This window comes from Nelumbo lutea, chromosome 1 (genome assembly GCF_056320005.1).
Source record: "Nelumbo lutea isolate HS-2025 chromosome 1, American lotus-T2T, whole genome shotgun sequence".
NCBI classification, from domain to species: Eukaryota; Viridiplantae; Streptophyta; class Magnoliopsida; order Proteales; family Nelumbonaceae; genus Nelumbo; species Nelumbo lutea.
In genome coordinates, this window is record NC_142684.1 from 19,405,603 (window position 1) to 19,427,631 (window position 22,029).

General features: G+C 40.6%; 1 protein-coding gene across 1 annotated transcript; it reads right to left on the minus strand.

Annotated features, from left to right (window-relative positions):
• Positions 1–426: 426 nt before the first annotated feature.
• LOC148873836 (feruloyl CoA ortho-hydroxylase F6H1-3-like) lies at positions 427–1,963 on the minus strand. Its single transcript, XM_088965921.1, has 2 exons — positions 1,353–1,963; positions 427–1,250 (listed from the first exon to the last, which is right to left on the minus strand). Exons 1-2 carry the CDS (start codon positions 1,844–1,846, stop codon positions 677–679), a joined length of 1,068 nt encoding a protein of 355 aa, XP_088822047.1. The 5' UTR covers positions 1,847–1,963; the 3' UTR covers positions 427–676.
• Between the last annotated feature and the right edge of the window lie 20,066 nt (positions 1,964–22,029).

Sequence of the window (22,029 nt, forward strand, 5' to 3'; positions counted from 1 at the left end):
TCTCAATTTTCTAAGTTTTAAGTTTTGTAGAGTAATTCATGAATCTTGTTGTTTTTGATTCATTGTAAATGGTTCCCTTAGTAATTACTCAGTTTGGGGGTTGTTCCAGCAAGTAAGTCTATATAAAGGCCCTCTAGTCTTAGTTGTAAGTTTGATAGTTTAAAATTCGAGTTTGAATATAGTTGAGCCTTTGGCTTCAATTCTTAGGAGTTGTACTATTTTGCACTTATTTGGTGAATTCCTTGGAGTGCCAAGCTTTCTCTTTTATGTTCTCACTTGCATCTCTTTCCTCAACCCAATTTTGAGAAGTTTTTCGGTATCAAAACCAATGTATCCGATCCCACATATTTTGGACAAAAGGCTTAAAAGATGACGATGACTAAGAACTGGGAGTGAAGGATGAAAGGAATTACAAACATGTACATAAAAGCTATAAATATAATTATTGTCATTGAACACTTAGAAATTAACATACTACCAAATGCTGAAAGAAAACCCAAATTTCAGGGGGACTACATTATTTGGTATTAGTAGAACCCTACCAACACCAACCAATATAGGCACCACTCTTAAGTACCAAACCTGTTGTTACAGATCGATTTACTCTGGGAGTTAATTTCTACACACATCCATTAATTATGTCTTGTAGACTACAAGTCTTCCAGAATAATTAAAATCAGGCTTTTGCGAAGTCCAGGGTTTCCTTCCCATCATGCGCCTTCCTGAAGAAGTGCTTAGTGTAGTCGCTGTAAAGAACTTGCTTGTACACTGGTTTCTCCCCACTCTCCAGCACTTCCGGCAACGGACCGATCATGTCCTTGGGCCGTGGGTTCACAAAGATGGGAACTGAAATTCGGTTACTTCTCCCATTTGCAACCACACGATGCTCCACGCTCTTGTATCGGCCATTGCTCAAAATTTGCAGAGCATCGCCGATATTGATGACCAGTGCCCCACTAATAGGTGGGACATGAATCCAGCCAGCACCTTTGATCCTTCGCACATACAGTCCGCCGATGTCATCTTGTAGGAGGATAGTCAGGGTTGAGACGTCGGAGTGGCGGCCAACTCCAATAGTGAGCTCTGGGTTTGGACAAATTGGATAGTAGTTAAGATTAATCCTCTTCGATCCCATCAACAGTGAAGCTTTGCTTTCGTCAATCTCCCTCACGTTCAGCCTTGTCATCAGAGCTTCCAACAGGCGCTTGATAAGTGGTTCGGACGTCTTCATGTACTTGAGTGCTGCATCCCTGATTCATGCATATATATAGTGCAATTAATATTGAGAATTATTTATACTAAATCAACGAATCGATTATCAATAGAGCCAAAAAGTGGGGCATATTAATTACTTGCACTCTGGGGGCCAAAATGCAGAAGCATCTTGGTCCGAAGTATAGAAGAGGCTGAGGAAATCTTTCCACTCCAAAGCCCGTTCTGCCCCGGGGATGAAGCTGGTTCCATATCGGACATTGTTAGTGGAAGAGTTCTCCTTGGAGTACTTCAACTTGTCGTTGGCCGGTAACCCAAAGAATCGATGGGTTGCCTGCTTCACATCGTCAAGAATGTCGAGAGGAACGCCATGGTTGATGACCTGAAAGAAACCCCAATTCTCAGCTGCATCACATATGGAATCAGCCACCTGAGGATCATCCAACATGGACATGTCGATAATGGGTATAGAGTCTTGAGTGACAACGGTGTCCATGTCCAACCTCTCCTCAATGGGTTGGATGTACTGCTTAGGAACACAGGGTAACTCCATCTCAGCGAGGCCCTTCACTCCGTTGCCTTTGTTGACGACGAACTCTGTGACATCCCAGGGCTCGGCAAGCACGGGGGCCATGATTCAAATTATGGAGGGTGATGGGGATTGATGTAACGAGGGAGGGATCCAAAGGAGGGAAGCTTATTAGAGGATGAGATAGATGATCGGCGCAGTGTATAACAGCTAGTGCATGCAATGTATATTTGGGTCTATGGGAGCAGCGGAGCAGTGGTATTTATAGGAGATTACACCCCATACCTACCCATCCAGATTCTATTAATTGTTTATGGTCTTTTTTGGAGGGCTGCAATTTCAGATTTCTGAGGTGGGTTGTAGGGAAAATGACCTCAGCTCAGATCATAATTTGATCCTGATTTAATGCAAAATTCACGGGTAGGATGTGATGTGGTTTATAGAGGGAGAGCTAATAATAGGGGGCTGAAATTCAGAATTCTGCATTGGATTTATCCATACTTCTCCGTTTTGCCCTTAATATCAATAAAAAGTAATATTTTTATAAAATAAATAAAATAAGAGAACCTTTTTAGAAAAATATGAAAAAAGGGCAGTGGCACTGTTCTGATTATCGTCTTCCTCTACCTTCCTCTGTATTCATGCCAGCCATTTCAACGGGTCAACAGATCCCAACAGTCCATCCCGCGTGCCGGAGGTTCCAAAAGTCGGAAATACAATGGTCTCTATTCAGACTAGTTCTTCCAGCAGAAAAAGTAGAGCAACTCCTTAGATGGGCTGGAAAAAGGATCCCCGGGGAAGTAAGGTTCGCCGGTGGAGTTTTGTTGTGGGGAATGAAGCCAACGCAGGCTGCTTTACTTCTAGCTCTCGGGGCCCCAACGTTAGTCACCGTTCTATTGTATGTCAGCGTAATGTTCTGGGCACCATTGTCAAAAAGCAGAGTGAATGACGGGTAGTTCAAGTCGCCTGGTTAAAGAACTTGATTAGTAAGAGGACAAGTGAAACTCCACCGAGCTACGACAGCCATTTGAGATGGAGTGTAGTTCTGACTGCACAGGTAGTTCAGTTAGTCCTCAGTGCCAATATCATAAATTAGCCCCCGGATCGGAGGCTCTCTCGGGGTCGACATGTCCTGATCCAAATGCAAAAGGTGTTGCTAAATCTAAACAAGAAGAAGAACCAACAGCAGCATATCTGATTGAGTAAATTTGTTGTTTAGCATATAAGCTGTTGTCATTAGAGCTGATTTGATCGTTGAGGGAGACATGACATGGATGTCCCTGATATTATGTTGAACTCAACACTTCTTTTATCACTCTTCAGCCGAGTCGGGCTCACTGTAGGAGGCTAGGCAGCCAATATATTTATCCCCAGTGCCATAACGTCTGGTTTCATCACATCGGGTGCGATTGGGTTGTTTGCCAGCCCTTTACTTCTTCTGTTGAAGAACCAGTTTCACATAGAGCTCATCGTATTTCCGACTTCTGGAACCTCCGACACGCGGGATGGACTGTCGGGACCTTTTGACCCGTTGAAATGGCTGCCAGAAAGGCAGAGGAAGACGATGAACAGTGCCACTGTCCGTTTTTGATATTTTCTAAGTTATCTTCTACGAATCCTTTCTTTTAGACCACGTGTTTCTTCTTGGTTGTTCTCATATGACCATATAAAAAGCTTCCCTACTCTCACCAGTCATGACCTACTCTACTTTTGACAAATTATTATGGTCAATCACTTCATCAAATGACGTACCCTATTTAGGCAAAATAGACACCTATTGAATCAATATTTGGAGCTCATCCCATAAAAAGTCATGTACAAGAATTAGGGTGACGTTTTTCTTTTTTTTTTTTATTATTATTATTTTACTCTAACTCTCTAAGGGGTTACACAAAGGGGTAGTTCTATCTCCCAAACCCAGTACCCACTAAAATTAATTTTAGTTGGGTCATTTTTCTTTTTAATTTTGGTTAGTTGAAAATGTGTATTTGAAGAAGTTTCTAAGAAGCTATTCTTGTATGGCTCTAATCAAGGAGAAACCAGAATACGTATAAAGTAATTTTCAGCCCTTTCTCTTGCTCTGTTTTTGCTGTGTGTTTTACTTCAATCTGCTGCATATAAATTCTTTGTTTTCTCCACTTTGCATGTACCCACATTTAGCTGAAACTACAACAAAAACCCAACAAATATTATCAAAAAATGCATTATTGCAAAAAGTTAAAGGTTAAATTAGTAAGGGCATATATAACAAAATTCCCTTTCTTTTAGGCTGTGTTTGGTTTGAAGGGAAAAATAAGGAAAAAAGGGGAAAAGTAGGGAAACCTTTAGGGGACATTTTTTTTTTTTATTTTGAAAAGGGGGAAAGTTGGTCGATGGATTTTGGTGCCCACTAACCAAGAATCCCATGTTCATTTTTCAAATTAATGTGGGGACCAGGGAAAGTTTATTTTCCTAGACATATCCTAGGTGGGTAAATAACTTTCCCACCTAGGAGGAAAGTTGTTAACACTTGAATGGAACAAAAATACCCCTTTTAATAATGGATTTTTATGATTAAAATGGTCATTACCTTATTTACCTGAGAGATAAAAGAACATGGGTAAATACACTTACCTGGGTAAATGTTTCCCAGGAAAAACCTACCCAGATAATTGTATTTACTCAGATAAATAAATTACCGAAAAACGAACAGAGCTTTAGTATGATCAAAGTGGCTATTATTTTCGTATGGATCCTATTATAGCTATATTAGATTAGAGTTTATTGAATTGATGATAACCTCTTAGCGCTCGAGTTTAGATCTGCCATCCACAAGCCTAATCACAACACACTACAGCCATGCATCAGCAACATCTCATTCATTCGTGGGAGATGTTCCTGATGCACGGCTGTACCATAGTTTCTTGTGGGTACATGTGGGTAGTAGATGCCAACAACACTCTACCTGTTTGGCTCTAAATATCTCTTTTGCATATGAAAATAGAGAATTCATATGTACTACCAACAAAGACACCATGTACCCACAAGACACTGCAGCCAAACTAGGGAAATGGGCGGGTTGTGGCTATAGTGTCTTGTGGGTAGAAAATCCAGACTCGGAAATGGATTTGCTAGTCAGGTTTTAGGTTGTTTTTAACAAAAGTTTTATTTTTTATTTTTTATTTTTTTTACCCTAAGCTTGCATAGCTCCTCCTTATTCTATCAAAAATAACTTTTTTTTTTTTGCAGTGAGTTTATTTTTGCTCATTCCATGAAATATACAGGCGGCCTTCTAAATCCACATGCACGTGATAGATATCGTAGCAGTACTTGCTTTTTTTATTTTTATTTTTTAATTCTTTCAATTTGACACTCAATTTGCATAATTATGTTCTCCCTAGTAAAGTGCTCGGAAGGATACTTGCATCTTTCAAAGAAGGAACTCTTGACGTTTGGTGGGGCTAAAGAATTCAACAGTCACAATTCCCATTGTCGTTTGGTGTGGCTGCTGAGGTTCACAATCACAATTACTCCACTAATAACTGGTCCTCTATTTTCGACTTCACTAAAACCATTCCTCCATTTTGCCAGAAATTTAGGGATCATGTTCCCTATTTTTTTTCTATAAAAGGGGAGCTTCTAGGGAGTAGTAGGTGCATGGAGAGAGAGCATTAGAAAGTTGAAGAAATTGGGAGAACTCCATCGCCATCTTTCGGTGAGATCTCCCCCTACTCTGTTTGGGATCGGTTTTCTTCTTCACTGGTGCCATTAAGAGTTCTTTCACACTAGATTAAAGCAGTCATCTATGCTATGGAGTGCTTCAAGGCTTTGTTAAAGGCATTTCGGCACTAGTAAGGTGGCTAGTTTGTAGTACTCTCATCAAGGATATGAATAAACAAGTTTTCTTTCCTCTCCCGTGGATGTAGGTCTCTTTGACCGAACCACGTAAATCTAGTGCCATCTTTACATTTCTTTTGCTCTTATTATTTGCTTTATAATTCACATATTTCTCAATTATTTTCTTGTTTGCCATACTAATTAATCGGTAATTTAGAATTTAAATCCTATCAAATTGGCATCAAAGCCTTATTTTTTTGAGATTATTTACCGATTAATTTTGTTACTAATGGCATCAATGAAGTTTGACATTGAAAAATTTGATCGATCTGTGAATTTTGGTCTATGGAAGCTCAAGATGAGAGCGATTCTGATTCAGAACATCTTGGAGAAGGCCTTGGCAAGACAAAAGAATAAGCCCGAATCCATGTCCGATGAAAAGTGAGAGGAGATTTATATGAAAGCCATGTCAGCTATTCATTTGTGCTTATCAAATGAGGTTCTTCGTGAAGTTGCTAAAGAAACCTCTATAGCAGAGTTGTGGCTCATGTTGGAGTCACTCTATATGACAAAGAGTGTGACCAACCGGCTTCTATTGAAAAGCAGACTTAAGGACTTTCATCTTCGGGAAAGTAACTCGATTAAAACCCACCTTGATGAGTTTTAGAGAGACCTTATTGTATGGGCATGAGGAGATTACAATTGAAGATATAAAGAATGTGATGTAGCATGATCTGGTCACTCCTAGCTGGCAGGGGACTCGCTCCTAACTGGCAACGGATAGCACCTGAGAAGGAGAAGATGAAGGATTCCCAGGGAGCTCGCCCGGTGGGAACACTCCGATGCTTAAGTTAGAACTCAGCGAAAAGCTTAGAGAGTAATGACGAGCTAAGAGTGGAGATGCGCACTACTCGATTACCAAAAATTCAAATTACCTTTTTCCTTGGGGGTCGGAGCCCTTATATACTAATGTGCTGCCAAATTGGGTGTAACCGCTTCTAATTCTTCTAGTACAGCCATTATTCATCAGGATTGATTTGATTGGAACAGGTATCCGTCGTAGGGTACGGTCCTGTCACCTGAGAGACGTTATGCAGAGCTGGTGTGTACGACGCCGCCTGACGCGAGACATGTGCACAGTTCTCTGGACTGATAGGTGCTGCACCGCCGGACAAGAGACGTGGGAGCAGTCTGACAAGCATGGTCTTGTCGGATAAGAAGTTTCCCGAATGCTCCGGGTTACTCAATAGCAAACTCCTTTTGTAGCGAGCTACCTCATAGTGAGCTTCAATAGCGAGCTGTAGCGAAATATAGCGAGTTGTCTCATGGCAAGCTGCTCTGCTAGAGTTTCAACGAGCTCATTACGCCGAGTTATGGTCAGGCTGTCATGCTGAGCTGTCACTTGCGTTGAGTCATATCCATGTGTCCCTTAGTTAGGAGGTCGGGTCAAATCACCCTTCATCAATTGGCCCCCACTCCTCGGGCTAAGGGTCTTACCCTAGCTTGGGGAGTTCATGAAGTGATGGGTGTATTTGACTCATAATTTGAACTATGTTGACTGATCGCATGATGTGTGTGCACGGATGTCAAGCGACTTCTGGATTTTTTGGGTGCCAAAAAATGTGCCAAACTGCCTTTTGTTTCGGATGAGCTCCTCTATCTCATTGCGGAGGTTCTTACAACTCTCGGTACTATGACCGTGATCTTTATGGAAGCTACAATACAAGTTCTTATTCCTTACATTAGGGTCCCCTCTCAGCTAGGGTGGCCACCTCACGTACGTGGTGTCCTTAATCTCCATAAGGATCTCGGCCCGCTTCGCATTCAAGGGAGTGTAGTTGGTCCTCTGCTGGTGGAGCTCGAAAAGGTTGACCTGGCCTTGCCCCCCCGAGCTAGGTCTTTCTTATTCTTACTGTCCCCATGGGTTGAGGACTCAGCTTCTCTTTACCTTTTCTCAAGCACGCTCTCATTCTTCTGGCCGATCTCCTCCTCCGTCCCTATGAACTGGTCCGCGAGCTTGAGGAACTCAGTTACAGTCTTGGGCTGATTGACCACCACGTGCCACTTGAATTCTTTGTGCATGATGCCTCTCTTGGCCGTTGTAAGCCGAACTACGGGGTCCAGGTCGGGCATCTGTAAACAAGCATTATTGAACCGCTTGATGTAACTTCGGATAGATTCTCCGTCCCTCTGGACTATGCCAAGGAGGCTCTCCTGGGTCCTTGGGCACCGCTTGCTGGTGACAAAGTGAGAAGTGAAGACTTGCACGAATTGTGCCCAGCTTCTTTTGATCCGGGCATGAGGTTGCTATACCATGTGCGGGCCACTCCTTTGAAAGTGGTGGAGAAAGCCATGCACATGCAAGACTCACTGGCCCTTGCTAAGTGCATCTGTGACTGAAAGGCGTCTACATGATCATTCGGGTCGAACGATCCGTCATATTTGTCCAGGGGAGGTAGTTTGAAGTCCTTGGGCATTGGGACGGCCAAGAGTTCAAGAGACAGGGGGGATGGTATAGAGAGGAGCAGAGTGGCTTTTATTTCACCCAAGCTTACCTCTTCCTTACCCTTGAGCTCAGGCAGGTTATGCGTTGCAGTTTGGCGAGCTCGACGATGTCTCCGCTGCTTTTTTGCGGGTTCCGCATTGGTGTTGCTGGCCTTGGTATTGTCGAGCACAATTTTCGCAGGGAGGGGGACAGACTGTTGGTGATGGCTAAGGATAGAGGGATCTTGCCTGGAGTGTGCAGCCAAGACCTCGAACCGGTTCTCCACAAGCAGGGCCACGAACTCGGAAAGCTGAGGCGATGTGGGCCTGGTAGGCTGGAACCCTCCTGACCTGACTGCGCGCGGTGAGGCAGGGGTGACTGGTCTTTCCTTCCTGTCGTGGGATGAGACTTGACTCTTGAGAGGATTATGGGTCTGAGAGGTCTCTCCCCGGCGAGAAGGATGCTCGTTCTGATGGCGAGACCGGACTTGTTGTGCAACCGGATGCAGAGGAGGAAGCGGCTACTGGGTCTGAAGCAGCGGAGGAAACTGCTGCTGATAGTGATGCTGAGAAACTTTGTGCAGCACTTGCTGCTGATATAGTTGGAATTACTGAACTTGTTGCATCTGAGCTTGCATAGCTCACATGCATTGCACCAGGTCTTCAAGCTGGTTTTGGGCAGTCATGAGAGGTATAATGGAGGGTTCGATGAAGGTTGTTCTAATCATGAAAGGGAGTGGAGCGTTCACGGGTGCCACTGTCTGAGGCACGTTCAGAATGGGAATTCCATCCACAAAGAGGGGGATGGTGAACTGTCCAATACACACCGCTGGGGCCTGGAGTTGCTCCCTGGTGGTGTTCATTTCTGCACTACATTCTGTGTTGCTGGAGGAAGCCATGAGAACTGAAGTTTGCAAAGTTTTGGTGGAAGGCTTTTTGAAGTGTTTCCCACAGACGGCGCCAAATGATGTAGGGCGATCTGGTCACTCCTATCTGGCAAGGGACTCGCTCCTAACTGGCAATGGACTACACCTGAGAAGGAGAAGATGAAGGATTCCCAGGGATCTCGCCCAGCGGGAACACTCCGATGCTTAAGTTAGAACTCAACGAAAAGCTTAGAGAGTAATGACGAGATAAGAGTGGAGATGCGCACTACTCGATTACCAAAAATTCAAATTACCTTTTTCCTTGGAGGTCGGAGCCCTTATATATTAATGTGCTGCCAAATCGGGTGTAACTATCTTTGATTCTTTTGCTACAGCCGTTATTCATCAGGCTTGATTTGATTAGCGCAGGTATCCGTCGCAGGGTACGGTCTTGTCACCTGAGAGACGTTATGCAGAGCTAGCGTGTAAGACACCACCTAACGTGAGAAATGGGCGTAGTCTTCTAGACTGGCAGGTGCTGCGCCGCTGGACAAGAGACGTGGGAGCAGTCTGACAAGCACGGTCTTGTCGGATAAGAAGTTTCCCGAAGGCTCCAGGTTACTCAATAATGAGCTCCTTTTGTAGCAAGCTCCCTCGTAGCGAACTTCAATAGCAAGCTGCCTTGCAGCGGGCTGTTCTGTAGTGAGTTGTCTCATGGTGAGCTATTATGCTGGAGTTTCAGCTAGCTCATTACAGCGAGTTGTGGTCAGGCTGTCATGTTGAGCTGTCAGTTGCGTTGAGTCATATCCACATGTCCCTTAGTTAGGAGGTTGGGTCAAATCACCCTCCATCAGAATGCATTGTTACAACGTGAACTGATTTATAATCAATTAACCAATAACCCAAGTAACTCCACACCCAAGGCTCTCATTGTTCGTGGCAGGTCATCTGAAAGAAGTGGCAGTAGTAAGTCAAGGGGTCAGTCTAAGTCAAAGCATCGTAATTTGACTTGCAATTACTACAAAAAGAAAGGTCATGTTAAGGCTGGATGTTTCAAGTTACAAAACAAGCAGAAACATCAAGCAAGTGGTGACACAAAGAAAGATCATCAAGCCGAAGCAAGTGTTGCGGCGGATGAGTCAGAGAATGATCTTTTGCTAATAACAGATGTAGTTGCAAGGAAGGGTTCTGAATGGATTATGGACTCAGGATGTTCTTACCACATGTGTCCCGACAAAAGTGCATTCTCCACATATGAGAATTTTGATGGTGGAGTTGTTTTGATGGGCAACAACGCAGCTTGCAAGGTTGTCAATAAAGGGACCAATCGAGTGCGTATGCATGATGGTATTATGAAGACATTAAATGAAGTCTATCATGTTCCTCATTTGAAGAAGAACTTGATTTCTTTGGGTACTCTTGACTCCAATGGTTGCAGACTGAAAGTGGAGTTCTTAAGGTAACCAAAGGTGCTTTGGTAGTTATGAAAACTAACAAAGTTGGTAGATTATATGTATTGCAGGAAAGTACTGTGATAGAATCTTCTGTTTTGGTCTCATCATCCATGTCCGAGGAAGATCTTACAAAGATGTGGCATATGAGGCTCAGACATATGAGCGAGAAAGGGATGACTTCTTTGAGCAAGCAGGACTTACTCTGTGGGCATGTCACAGGTACTCTTGAATTCTGTGAACATTGTGTGTTCGATAAACACTAAAAGGTTAGCTTTGCCAAAGGGGTACATAGGACCAAAGGTACACTTTATTACATCCATTCAGATTTATGGGGCCCTTCTCGTGTTTCTTCAAAGGGTGGAGCAAATTATCTTCTGACATTCATCAAATAATTTCTCTAGAAAGATATGGGTGTATTTTCTCAAAAATAAAAATGATGTGTTTGGAGTCTTCTTGCAGTGGAAAACTATGATCGAGAAGCAGACAGGGAGGCAGATTAAAAGGTTAAGGACTGATAATGGGCTCGAGTTTTGTGAGTTCGGATTTATAAATTATTGTTTGAAGGAAGGTATCGTTAGACACCACACCTGTGTTGGTCGACCACATAGAACGATGTAGTAGAGCGGATGAACCGCACACTCTTGGAGAGGGCTCGTTGCATGTTGTCCAATGCAAGTTTGGATAAGTCCTTTTGAGCCGAGGCAATTTCCACGGTAGCCTATTTGGTGAATCGATCTCCGCATTCATCTCTCGAGGCTAAGATTCCATTTGAGATTTGGTTAGGTACTCCTATTGACTATTCATCTTTGAGAGTTTTTTGTTGTCTTGCTTATACTTGTGAGCTATGGCTCCGGTGTAAAGGGTTAGAAGTTGTATTGCCCTTCGAGCAAGAAAATTATTATTAGTCGTGATGTTATATTTGATGAATCATACATGTTATCTCCAAGGAAGGAGGATTCTGTTGCTGGTGATTCAGATACATCATAGGATGCCCAGATGCAGGTGTAGGTAGAGACCAGTCCATCTTCACAGTCTTCTCAGTCTATTTCAGATGAGCCGGTCACATCAGATGATGTTCAGCCCAGTCAGGAGTCACACACTATTGCCAAAGGTAGACTGAGGCGACAGATAAGACCGCCAAGGAGATTGCATTGACCGTCGCTTGTGAGGTAGATGGCACTACCGATCCGACAACTTACGATGAAGTCAGATGGTTTTGTTGTGGAAGGAAAGGAAGACCACGTTTGCTTGTTGAAGAAGTCTTTGTATGGCCTTAAGAAGTCTCCAAGGCAGTGGTATAAGCGTTTTGATGCTTTCATGACTTCTAGTGGTTATTCCAGGAGTGCTTTTGATAGTTGTGTTTATTTCAGGAAGCTCTTTGATGATTCCTTCATTTGTTTGTTATTATATGTTGAAGACATGCTCATTGCTTCTAAGAATAAGTCTGAAATTGTGAAGTTGAAGTTTCTCTTGAACAGTGAGTTCGAGATGAAGAATTTGGGTCCAACGAAGAAAATTCTAGGTATGGAGATTATTCGTGATCATGAGAATGGGAAACTATTTCTCAGTCAGCAAAACTATATTGAGAAAGTTCTTGATCATTTTGGCATGTCAGATGCCAAACCTGTCTCCACTCCTCTAGCAGCTCACTTCAAGTTGTCGGCGAAGCAATCACCGAAGTCCAATGAGGAGAAGGTCTATATGGCTCGTGTGCCTTACTCTAGTGTTGTTGGTACCATCATGTATGTTATGGTATGTTCGCGTCCAGATATTGCTCAGGCAGTTAGTGTTGTGAGCCATTATATGTCCTATCCGGGGAACGCTCATTGGGAAGCCGTGAAATGGATACTTAGGTATTTGAGAGGTACATCTGATTTCTACCTTGAATTTGGAAGATCCATAGAGAAGCTTGTCGGTTATTGTGATTCTGATTATGCTGGAGATTTTGATCGGAGGAGATCTCTCACTAGCTATTGTTTCACTTTGGGTAGTACATCTGTTAGTTGGAAAGCTTCACTTCAATCGACTATTGCCTTGTCTACGACTGAAGCTGAGTATATGGCGGTGGCTGATGCCTCTAAGGAAGCTTTATGGTTGCGAAATCTGGTTGGTGAACTCACAGGTAGTCAGAAGGCTACAGTGATCTATTGTGACAGTCAGAGTGCCATACATCTGACTCATGACCAGATGTTTCATGAGAGGACCAAGCACATTGATGTGCGTTATCACTTTGTTCGTGATATTGTTGAGGATTGTCATGTCTTGGTCAACAAAATAACTTCCACTAAGAATCCTGCAGATATGTTGACAAAGCCATTACCATCATCCAAGTTTGATGCTTGCATCAACTTGGTGGGTCTTATCACATTTGATGCTTGATGCCCTTGGGGCATTTGGAGAGGGAGATTTGCTGTTTGAATTCTCGCCAAGGTGTAGATTGTTGACGTTTGGTGTGGCTAAGGAATTCAATAGTCACAATTACTGTTGTCGTTTGGTGTGGCTGCTGAGATTCAACAGTCACAATTACTCCATTAAAAATTGCTCCTCCATTTTCGACACTAAAACTGCTCCTCCATTTCGCCATAAATTTAGGGACCATGTTCCCTATTTTTCTTCTATAAAAGGGGAGCTTCCAGGGAGTAGTAGGTGCATGGAGAGAGAGCATTAGAAATCTAAAGAGATTGGGAGAACTCCATCGCCATCTTCCGGCGAGATCTCCTCCTACTCTGTTTGGGATCAGTTTTCTTCTTCACTGGTGCCATTAAGGGTTCTTTCACACCAGATCAAAGCAATCATCTATGCTATGGAGTGCTTCAAGGCTTTGTTAAAGGCATTTCGGCACTAGTAAGGTGGCTAGTTTGTAGTACTCTCATCAAGGATATGAATAAACAAGTTTTCTTTCCTCTCCCGTGGATGTATGTCTCTTTGACCAAACCATGTAAATCTGGTGCCATCTTTACCTTTCTTTTGCTCTTATTATTTGCTTTATAATTCACATATTTCTCAATTATTTTCTTGTTTGCCATACTAATTAATCGGTAATTTAGAGTTTAAATCCTATCAGGAACGAAATTATTGGACTCTAATCAATCAATCATTTCAATTACCATTTTTAAAGTAGTTTGGTGATCGAACTAAGCTTCAATTTGACTCCATTTTTTCGAAAAATAGTTTGGGGGTATATGGCTGATGTAGGTGATGGGGGTTGAACATATGAGCTATTCAGATTAAAAGGGAATTAAACCTTCTTTGTTTTGATATGCTTATCTATACTAAGTTGCCCATGTCAGATTTTCATATTGTTTTTCAACCTTTTTAATTAGAATTTTATAGTTTTATTTTTTAATTTTTAAAATAAAAAATTAGATATATTAGATATTGCTCACCTTACTTGTACGTCATCATCATACATGCATGGGAGATGAGAGATGTTCCTAATACACGGCTATAATATTATGTGGGTAAGTGTGGGTAGGGTTCTAATCAGAATGGAGTGAGATCCAATTTAAACAAATTAATCCCAGGCCTGTTAGACAGTTTTGTATGCTCTTAGCTTCAATCAAAATGATGTACTTTGTGAGTTTATTGTAAATGAATAAAAGTGCATATTTGATTCATGTTCCATTGGTATGTTTCTGTGTAATACCCTTAAACTGGACACTTAATGAGACTTGTGTTAGTTTAGAATGTTCACAGCCAGTGGTTCGGTTTGGGGAGACCTATCCTGACAAGCCTCACACTGTGGCACCACCAAGTCGATTGGGGTGGCTTGTCTCAGCTACCGGGGTGAGACCCTAGGCACATACAGTGTAGGATTAATTGAATCTTTGAACTGGACCAAATTTCCAGTATTGCCCTAGACCTTGGAGATTGATGGGCAAAACTGGAAAGTTACACCCGACCCCTAGATTCGATTATGATATTGCACTAGGTATCGGATTGGGTTGTCTTTGATGTACCAATCAGTGAGATCCTTAGCGGGGGTCAAAACCTGGGTATGTAGGGACAGTTTGAGAATTCATCTGAGTGGGTGATCATAGTGACAGGATCAGCCCCTTTGTGGGACAAAGGCAATGATTGGGGATGCACTCTTACTAATGGAAACCAAGACTGCCAGTAGTCGATTTCAATTGTTGAGATTTGTTTTTGCAAAATATATTTTATATGAGATATAAAAGTATATATATTATGGTTTCGAAATGATTTGCAAAATGTTTTAATTCCCGGGATCCATATAAGCAGAGAGTGCAACACTATTCCTTGTAGCCGAGGGAGAGGTCCTCTCTTGTCGGGCAGTGTATGATCACTATGGGCTGAGAGGTTAAGTGTAAGACCATTGAGGGTAATACCTGATGGGCTAATCTTGCATCTACCCACAGTCCCTGAGTGTTACAAGGTGGTTTGGCCCAGGGACCACTTAGGGTAAGTGTTGGGCCCATAGAGCCCATCTGATGGGTTTCAGGGGGTGCACTATCCATAACAGTGTATTCAGTCAGGCCTTGTAACAAAGGCTGGGCTGAACCCATGTGGCTGATGTGTAGATCAATGTTTGGGTCCCACGCCATACAAGGAAGCCCAACTGAGCAGCAGTTTGGAAGGCTAAATGAATACATAACCTTAAATGGGCCTTAAGCCCATTTCGAACTGGGCTAATTTCATTAGTCACTTAAGGGGCGAATTCTGAGATGGATCAGCTGATAGGATTGGGCCCACACCCTATTCATTTAGAGAGTCCAAGATCTAAATAAGATTTAGATCTGGAAATTTCCTAATTAGATTAGGAGATGGCTAATCTAATTTGCAGATAAAATAAGGGTTATCCCTTATCTTAAAGGGACTTCTAATCCAGATATGATTTGGGTTAGCAACTCCTAATGGGATTAGAAGCTGATCCCTTTAAGTCTATAAAAGGAAGAGGGGGCGGCAGCCTTTAGACATCACACACAGACAATCACAAGCAAGCAAGCAATAGATAGTCTTGTCTTCAGAGCTTAAATCACAGAAGAGAGAATCTGCACCCTGCAAATATTCTCTTGCTGCCTCCTTCTTGCAGCCACCGCTTTCAGCAATTTGATCTCCAATTCTTGGGAGAAATCAAGATTGGATCTTGATTCCAATCTTTTGGAGAAAAGATTGGTGAGAGTTGTATTCACAAGCCATCCAGGTGATTCTTGAGAAGGATCAAGTTCTTTTGGAAGAACACTGCTAATTCTGCTCCACCCTACACTGCGTCATTTTCAGTGGGAGCAGATTTTGGATCCTACCTTAGGCGTGAACACCTTCATTTAGAGATATTATTTATCTGTATCAGGTGCTATCTCCCCCTACTCCTTTTGGTTCAGATCTGGTTCTGTTTATGGTTCAAGAATGATTATTGAAAATATGATTTTCTGAATAGGGAATTCGATTCCCAGTTGAAGGGAGAGAAAAATTTTTGAAATTCGCCCCCTTTATTCCGCATTCTTTGGGCATCCATGTGATGGATTTCCTATCCCTTCAAGGCCAATCAATCTATTCAAGTTCTATGAATCATTTAGCCAATTTGGCTTGGCGGTCAATAACAAAAGGTCATATTGAAGACATATATGGTAGTACAGTTGGACATCAAAGTAAAACAAGACCAAGAAGTTAGATAGGACCAGCGGAGACGACCCATAATCCGTATGGGACAGATCACAGATGTTACATCATTCATCCAGGAGGGAAGACTGGTTGACCCAACAATCACAATAATGAAAATAAAATAAATAAATAACTCTAAATTCTGATAGGTATACAAGGAATTAATGAGTCTATTTGAGAGTTGAGACGCACCTTTCATGGTGGTCCTACGAATTTATTAATCAAAAGCCTCTTTTGGATAAGATTTTGCTTTTGAGCTTTTGGCTCTAGGAATTAGGAAACCAATAGAGTAAAAAGAAAAGTGTTTTAAACTTTGGAATCGATGTAAAACATTACCGGTGTATCGACGACTATCGATGTAAGGCTCTGCTTTAATGAACACTTACATTGGTTTACGGTTACACATTCCTTCCAACTGCTGTCTAAATCGAACTGACATTAATATTTACACTAATGACATTTTACGCTGGTTCCAAACGCAACCTTCAGGATTTTTGCTTTAAGCAATTTTTATTAATCACTCAAAAACTTTTTGTCTTGGCTGGAAAGCATTTTAAAATATTGTATACTGCAATGGATCTAACTATACGACGTTGTGGTAGCTGTAAATAGGAAAAAGGAAAGCAACTTCGGTGGCTCCAAATAGAATATTTCTTAAAATTGGAGTCCAAGACACAGTAGAAAGATTCTACATTGAATATATAGCAAACGTTCAGTGGATTCATCAGAGGTGATGACCATGAAAGATAGATATTTTGGAAGGGTGCATGAATTAGGTAAAGTTTGTAGTCATCTTCGGTAGTCTCCGTACGTTGGCGGGCATTCGGCATTCCTGGAATCAAGAAAGGCTGCGGAAGCACAGTGCTTACCGATTCAACTGATGATAGTATATGGAGAAATTTGAAAAGCAGTGCTTAAGGTTCTTTCTCGTTCATGATTGTGGGGTCAGGATGTGGTAGGCACATTGTCTAATCACAATGAGTGAGTACTTAATAGTTGTGTGACATATGTCTTATTTAATATGTTTTCTATTATTTTATTATTTTTGTTAAAATAATTAAAAATAAAAACAACAAAAAAGAAAAATTTAAACATGTTGGGAGATGGGACTTATTTACGTTTTTTTTTATTTATTATTTTTAATTATTTTGACAAAAATAATAAAATAATAGATAATTTCTGTCTAATAGAACAAAATAGTTCGGATGAAAGACACATTAACTAGGACATGTGTCACACAGCTATTACGTGCTCACTCGTTGTGCTTAATTAACGTGCCTACTACATCCGAACCCCATTCTCTTACCATGCAATCTGGATTTTATTCTCATAAAATTGGTCCTATTGTCCTTACTTCAGCCATGCACTAAGAATATATTTCCATGAATTAAAACATACAAGTATGGAGATGAAATGCTATTCACATTTATATCTCACCATGTGTTGAAAACATTTCCCATGAATAATAACAAATAAGTATGGAAGATATTCACAATGTGCAGGTAGAACATGTTGTAATGTTAGTGTGAGGAACACTCTGTGAGGAGCATATCCGGACTCATGGAGATGTTATCAACCCACAGCTACAAATATTGAGAGGATGGTGTGAAGACGAAATCTGATCTCCTTATTATGTTGCATGAATTAAAACATACAAGTATGGAGACAAAGTCTCGATTATTTTTTCGCAGGGGAGAAAAGAAAGGCTAAAATTAATTGAATTAGAATGCCTTTGTGAAAAGAACATAGATAAGAGGTTGAAAGAAGGGTAAAAATAGTGATAGAGAAAAAAACGATCAACCTATCCGGGGGACATGAGTAACTGCATTTACTCAAAGTTACCCTTAGTTGCAAATGAACGAGGCCATATAGTTTATGTATGGCTATGTTAAAAGTAGTGGACTCAGTTTGTCCACCTCACCAAGTCTTAAGCTGCTGAATGAAAATTTAGTAGGGCTGCAAGTCGGGTTACCCGACCTGCTGAATGAAAAAATTACTGGGCCTGGGCTAGATTTTAGGCCCATTTAAAATTATTTGACCAACTCCCAATCCAACCTGGTGTAAGTTGTATCTCAATACTGTACAAATCAAACTACAGATTATATGGCCAAGCTTTTCCAAGCTCGTGATGAAAAAAAACACGAACCAAATTGTATTTGGTGATGAAAAAATGGGGTTGTAAATTCATATTGAGTTGAACGAGAAAACACTCGATTTTCTCCATACTTTTGCTCCCTCAAAATGAAAGAGTATTTGAAAAGCTTCATGGGTTTAAAGATCAATGAACGCCAGCCTTCGAGCTACTTGTTGATTAAGTCTCAATTCATCTCGTAGTATGGGTGATACACAAGTAGAGGATGATCATCATATATGGACCTTTAATGGACCAAAAGAGAACAAAATCCTATACGATCCAAGGCCTCTATGTAGTATGGACGTGTCTGTATGGAATACAGGCATAGAATTGACCTCAATGATCTTGGTTCAATGGGGAAGAGCGATCTTACCAGGTGGCTCCCGCCTCAATGGGCTAACTAGTATCTAAGACAGACAACAATCGATAGAGAAAGAGTGAGGGACTGATAAATGGTGGTTGGTTATGTGTCAATCAATAATGCAGACAGATACACCCAAGATGTTATGGGCTAATATGTTATTCTTTGATACTGAAATCGTTGTTAGATGAAACCGTTCATCTAACTCTTGATAGAAATGGATGAGATGACTGCGAAAAGATCAGTTGATTTATTTTTCATTATCAGACGAAACTGCTTATCTAACTCGGCATGGAAATGGATGAGATGACTGCAAAAAAGACCAATTGATTTATATACTATTCCCAGATGAAACTATTCATCTAACTGATAGAAATGGATGAGATACCGCAGAAAAACGAGTTGATTTATACATTGATAGGTGAAACTGGTCATCTTCAAATCTCCAATGCTTGCAAAAGTTTCTAATCATTCGGGATATTGACCTTTCAACACTCACGAGGTACATGTTTGGTGATCATTTGTTCAAATACCATGTTATTCTTTCCCAGCGGGCTTTCCACGTGACAATTTGGAGGATATAAGATTTTGGTTTTCCAAATTTACTTCCATAGAGGAGAAATGGAAGATGCCTGAGGAGTGACTCCTTGAAAAACTTATATGTTGACTTAAAGAACCATTCGACCTAAAAGTTTAAACTGTTAAGTGAAATTCTTGAATAGGTTTTATTCTCTAACATGCCCCATTGGGCTTTAAGTGTGGACAGCACAGGCCCACCCATACCTTGTGCTGAAACTTAATTAACTATGTTGTAATGGGATGACGAGAAGCGAACACTAGACCATTTGATCAATGTAGCTCTGGTACTATCTTAAAGAACCATTCGACCTAAAAGTTTAAGCTGTTAAGTGAAATCCTTGAATAGGCTTTATTCTCTAACAGCCAAGAATTTAACATTCCTGCTTTAGTATTCCAAATCATACCGATCAACTTTGCTATCTGTTTCTTTTATTCGGGAGCTTAAAGCATAGGAGGCATGTACGTTTAGAATTGCACTTGTTTTTATTTTGTAACCAGGTGAAGAGAATCAACTCCAAAACAGGTCATTTCTGTCTGTAGAAAATAGTACGTGAAGAAGAGCTTAATAGTAATTCTTACTTTAATTGCTTTCTGAAAACACTGTTTTAATTAGTTTTGGTATACAAATCAAGATCTAATTCTTGTCCTTCGTTTCGTCCAGATAGATACCTATACCCAGTCTGCAGATTAATAAAAAGAAGAAAAAGTGAAGAGTCATGAGTTGAAGAGGTAAAATAACGTAACCAACTTGCGTACAGGGTAGGAAATTCATTAGGTATATGTTTGGCATTAATGATGTAGATGCTGCTAATGTGTGGTTGGAAGCACCCTCTTCTGAGAAAAGGGTGACTTTATTTTTGTTTGGAATTGTTTGTCAGGTAGGACATTTCCTGGAGCAACAACTTTTTCTGTTTGGTACCATTGCTCCAGGAATCATTTTCAGCACTGGTACCCATTATCCGGTGCCACATCACTGCCCTGTTGGCAGCAATGAGCTGCAGATCCAAGAAAAGCCAAATTTGATGTTGCTCCAAGCCATGGATTTCCAATTTCTAAGGCATGACTTAGAACACCGTTTTTTATGGAAAAACGGTTCCAAACAAATGCATGTTTCCTGGAGCACCATTTTTTCCAATGTGGGACTGATGTGGCACCATAAGAGCCGCTAGATGGGTAAATTCCCCCAAAATTTTGGTTCTATTTCCAAAAAAGAATGCCATGCCCTATAAATTTCCAAAAAAGAAACAAATAGGAGAGAGGAAATAGATTTCCCTTTTATTTTTTTGATAATTAGAGGAAATAGCATTACGAGGAGATGAAAAAGATACACTAGCATTCAAGCTCCTGTCCTATCTATTTGCCTATGGCCCAGTGATACTTTTTACAACAGCAGGCCATATCATCTCCATAACCTCTTGTCCAACAGAATAATTTCTAATCACAATGTTTCACATTCTCTCTCTCCGCCCTTCTACACACCATGACTCCACCCAAGTCACATCCCTGGGTAATAAATGGGTATGTTAGCAAAAATAGCCCTAATTAAGGCGACTCTACCTCCTAAGGGTGTACAAGTTATCTTCCATTCTTCTACAACATGGTTCCGAAAGACACTAGATTTTGGGTTGACAATTAATTAAAGGAAGACCCAAATGGCTCAAGAGATAATGCAAATATGGAAGCAAGGACCTTATGGAGAAACTAATTGAGAATTGCTGGGTTATAGGACTAATGGTATTCTCGACTTTTAAATTTATTTAGTTGTAGGTGTCCTAAGAATAGGTTTTAAATCTTGTAGAAATTTATTATTATTGATAAATCAAAATTACTATTTCTAGTGAAATCATGATTTACCATTTTTAGTAAATTTTGGATTCTTTACATTAAGTTATTTTTAGTAGCATTAGAAAAGTATTGTTTATTAGAGTTGTTTTGTGAGTCAGAATCCTTACAAAAAGTGCCTCTATGGGTTACGTTTGGGTTTGTCCTAGTTTTAAAAGGGCATCCAAGTTTTCATGGTAAGTCTATTATAGTCTTCATAATTGCAATTCAGGAGGGTTGATTTGATGATCTTTTTCTCTTTTTTCCCTCTCTTTCTCTCTCACTTATTTCTTCTTCAAAATAACCTTTGTCATTGTTGTTTACCATACCAACAAGAGTTCTTTTCAATCTCTTGCTCTTTCTATTTTTTCATTGTTTATCATCCAAATCTTTTTTTAACACCCCGCAAATCCCACCACCAGATCCAGAATTTGTAAGATATTTACCTTGTCCCACATCATTTTGGTATCGGAGCAAACCCTACAGTGAAAGAAAATACCAAGCTCAATGATTTGATTTACACCTATTAAGAAGAGAATGATCGACTCCATGATTGAATCGACTTTGTGGCTTCTAGAGTCACTTTCTTAGAACAGATATTTACCATACAATGAATCTCACAAAATTGAGTAGAAATTTTCTGCAGTAGATCACAAAATTGACATTTTTATCAATAAATTTAATATTTTAAATGCCAAGCTTAAAGCCTTACTTATAGAGAAATGAATTGTTATTGAAGAAAGTTCTTTAAATGACACATCTAATGAAGGAGTATCTCAGACTTCTTATTTAACATATGAATCCCATTTCATTATTTCTACACCACTCTCTATTGCACCTACATATGAAACTGCCCCTAATACTCTTACAGCTTAATCTGTAATTCAAGAAAAAGTAGAAAAGGATCAAGGGCAACTAGCTGTGTTACAAGTGTTCAAGGAACAACTAAATGTAATAGATTGCCAATTGGTTTCTCCAAACAGCTAATTGTAGATTCAGAAGATCTTTAGGCTATGTTTTGTTTGAAAGAAAAGGTAGGGAAAGGAAGGGAAAGGCACAGAAACCTATACAAGGTTTGTAAAGGTAACAAAACACAGCTTTAGTGTATCAATATGGTAATTCCTAAATATAATGAGATGATCTTTATGTTA

Coding starts and splice junctions, on each gene's coding strand:
- LOC148873836 (XM_088965921.1), bottom strand. CDS start 1,846: ATGGCCCCCGTGCTTGCCGAGCCCTGGGATGTCACAGAGTTCGTCGTC. Junction 1,251..1,352: donor TTTTGGCCCCCAGAGTGCAA/GTAATTAATATG, acceptor TGCATGAATCAG/GGATGCAGCACTCAAGTACA.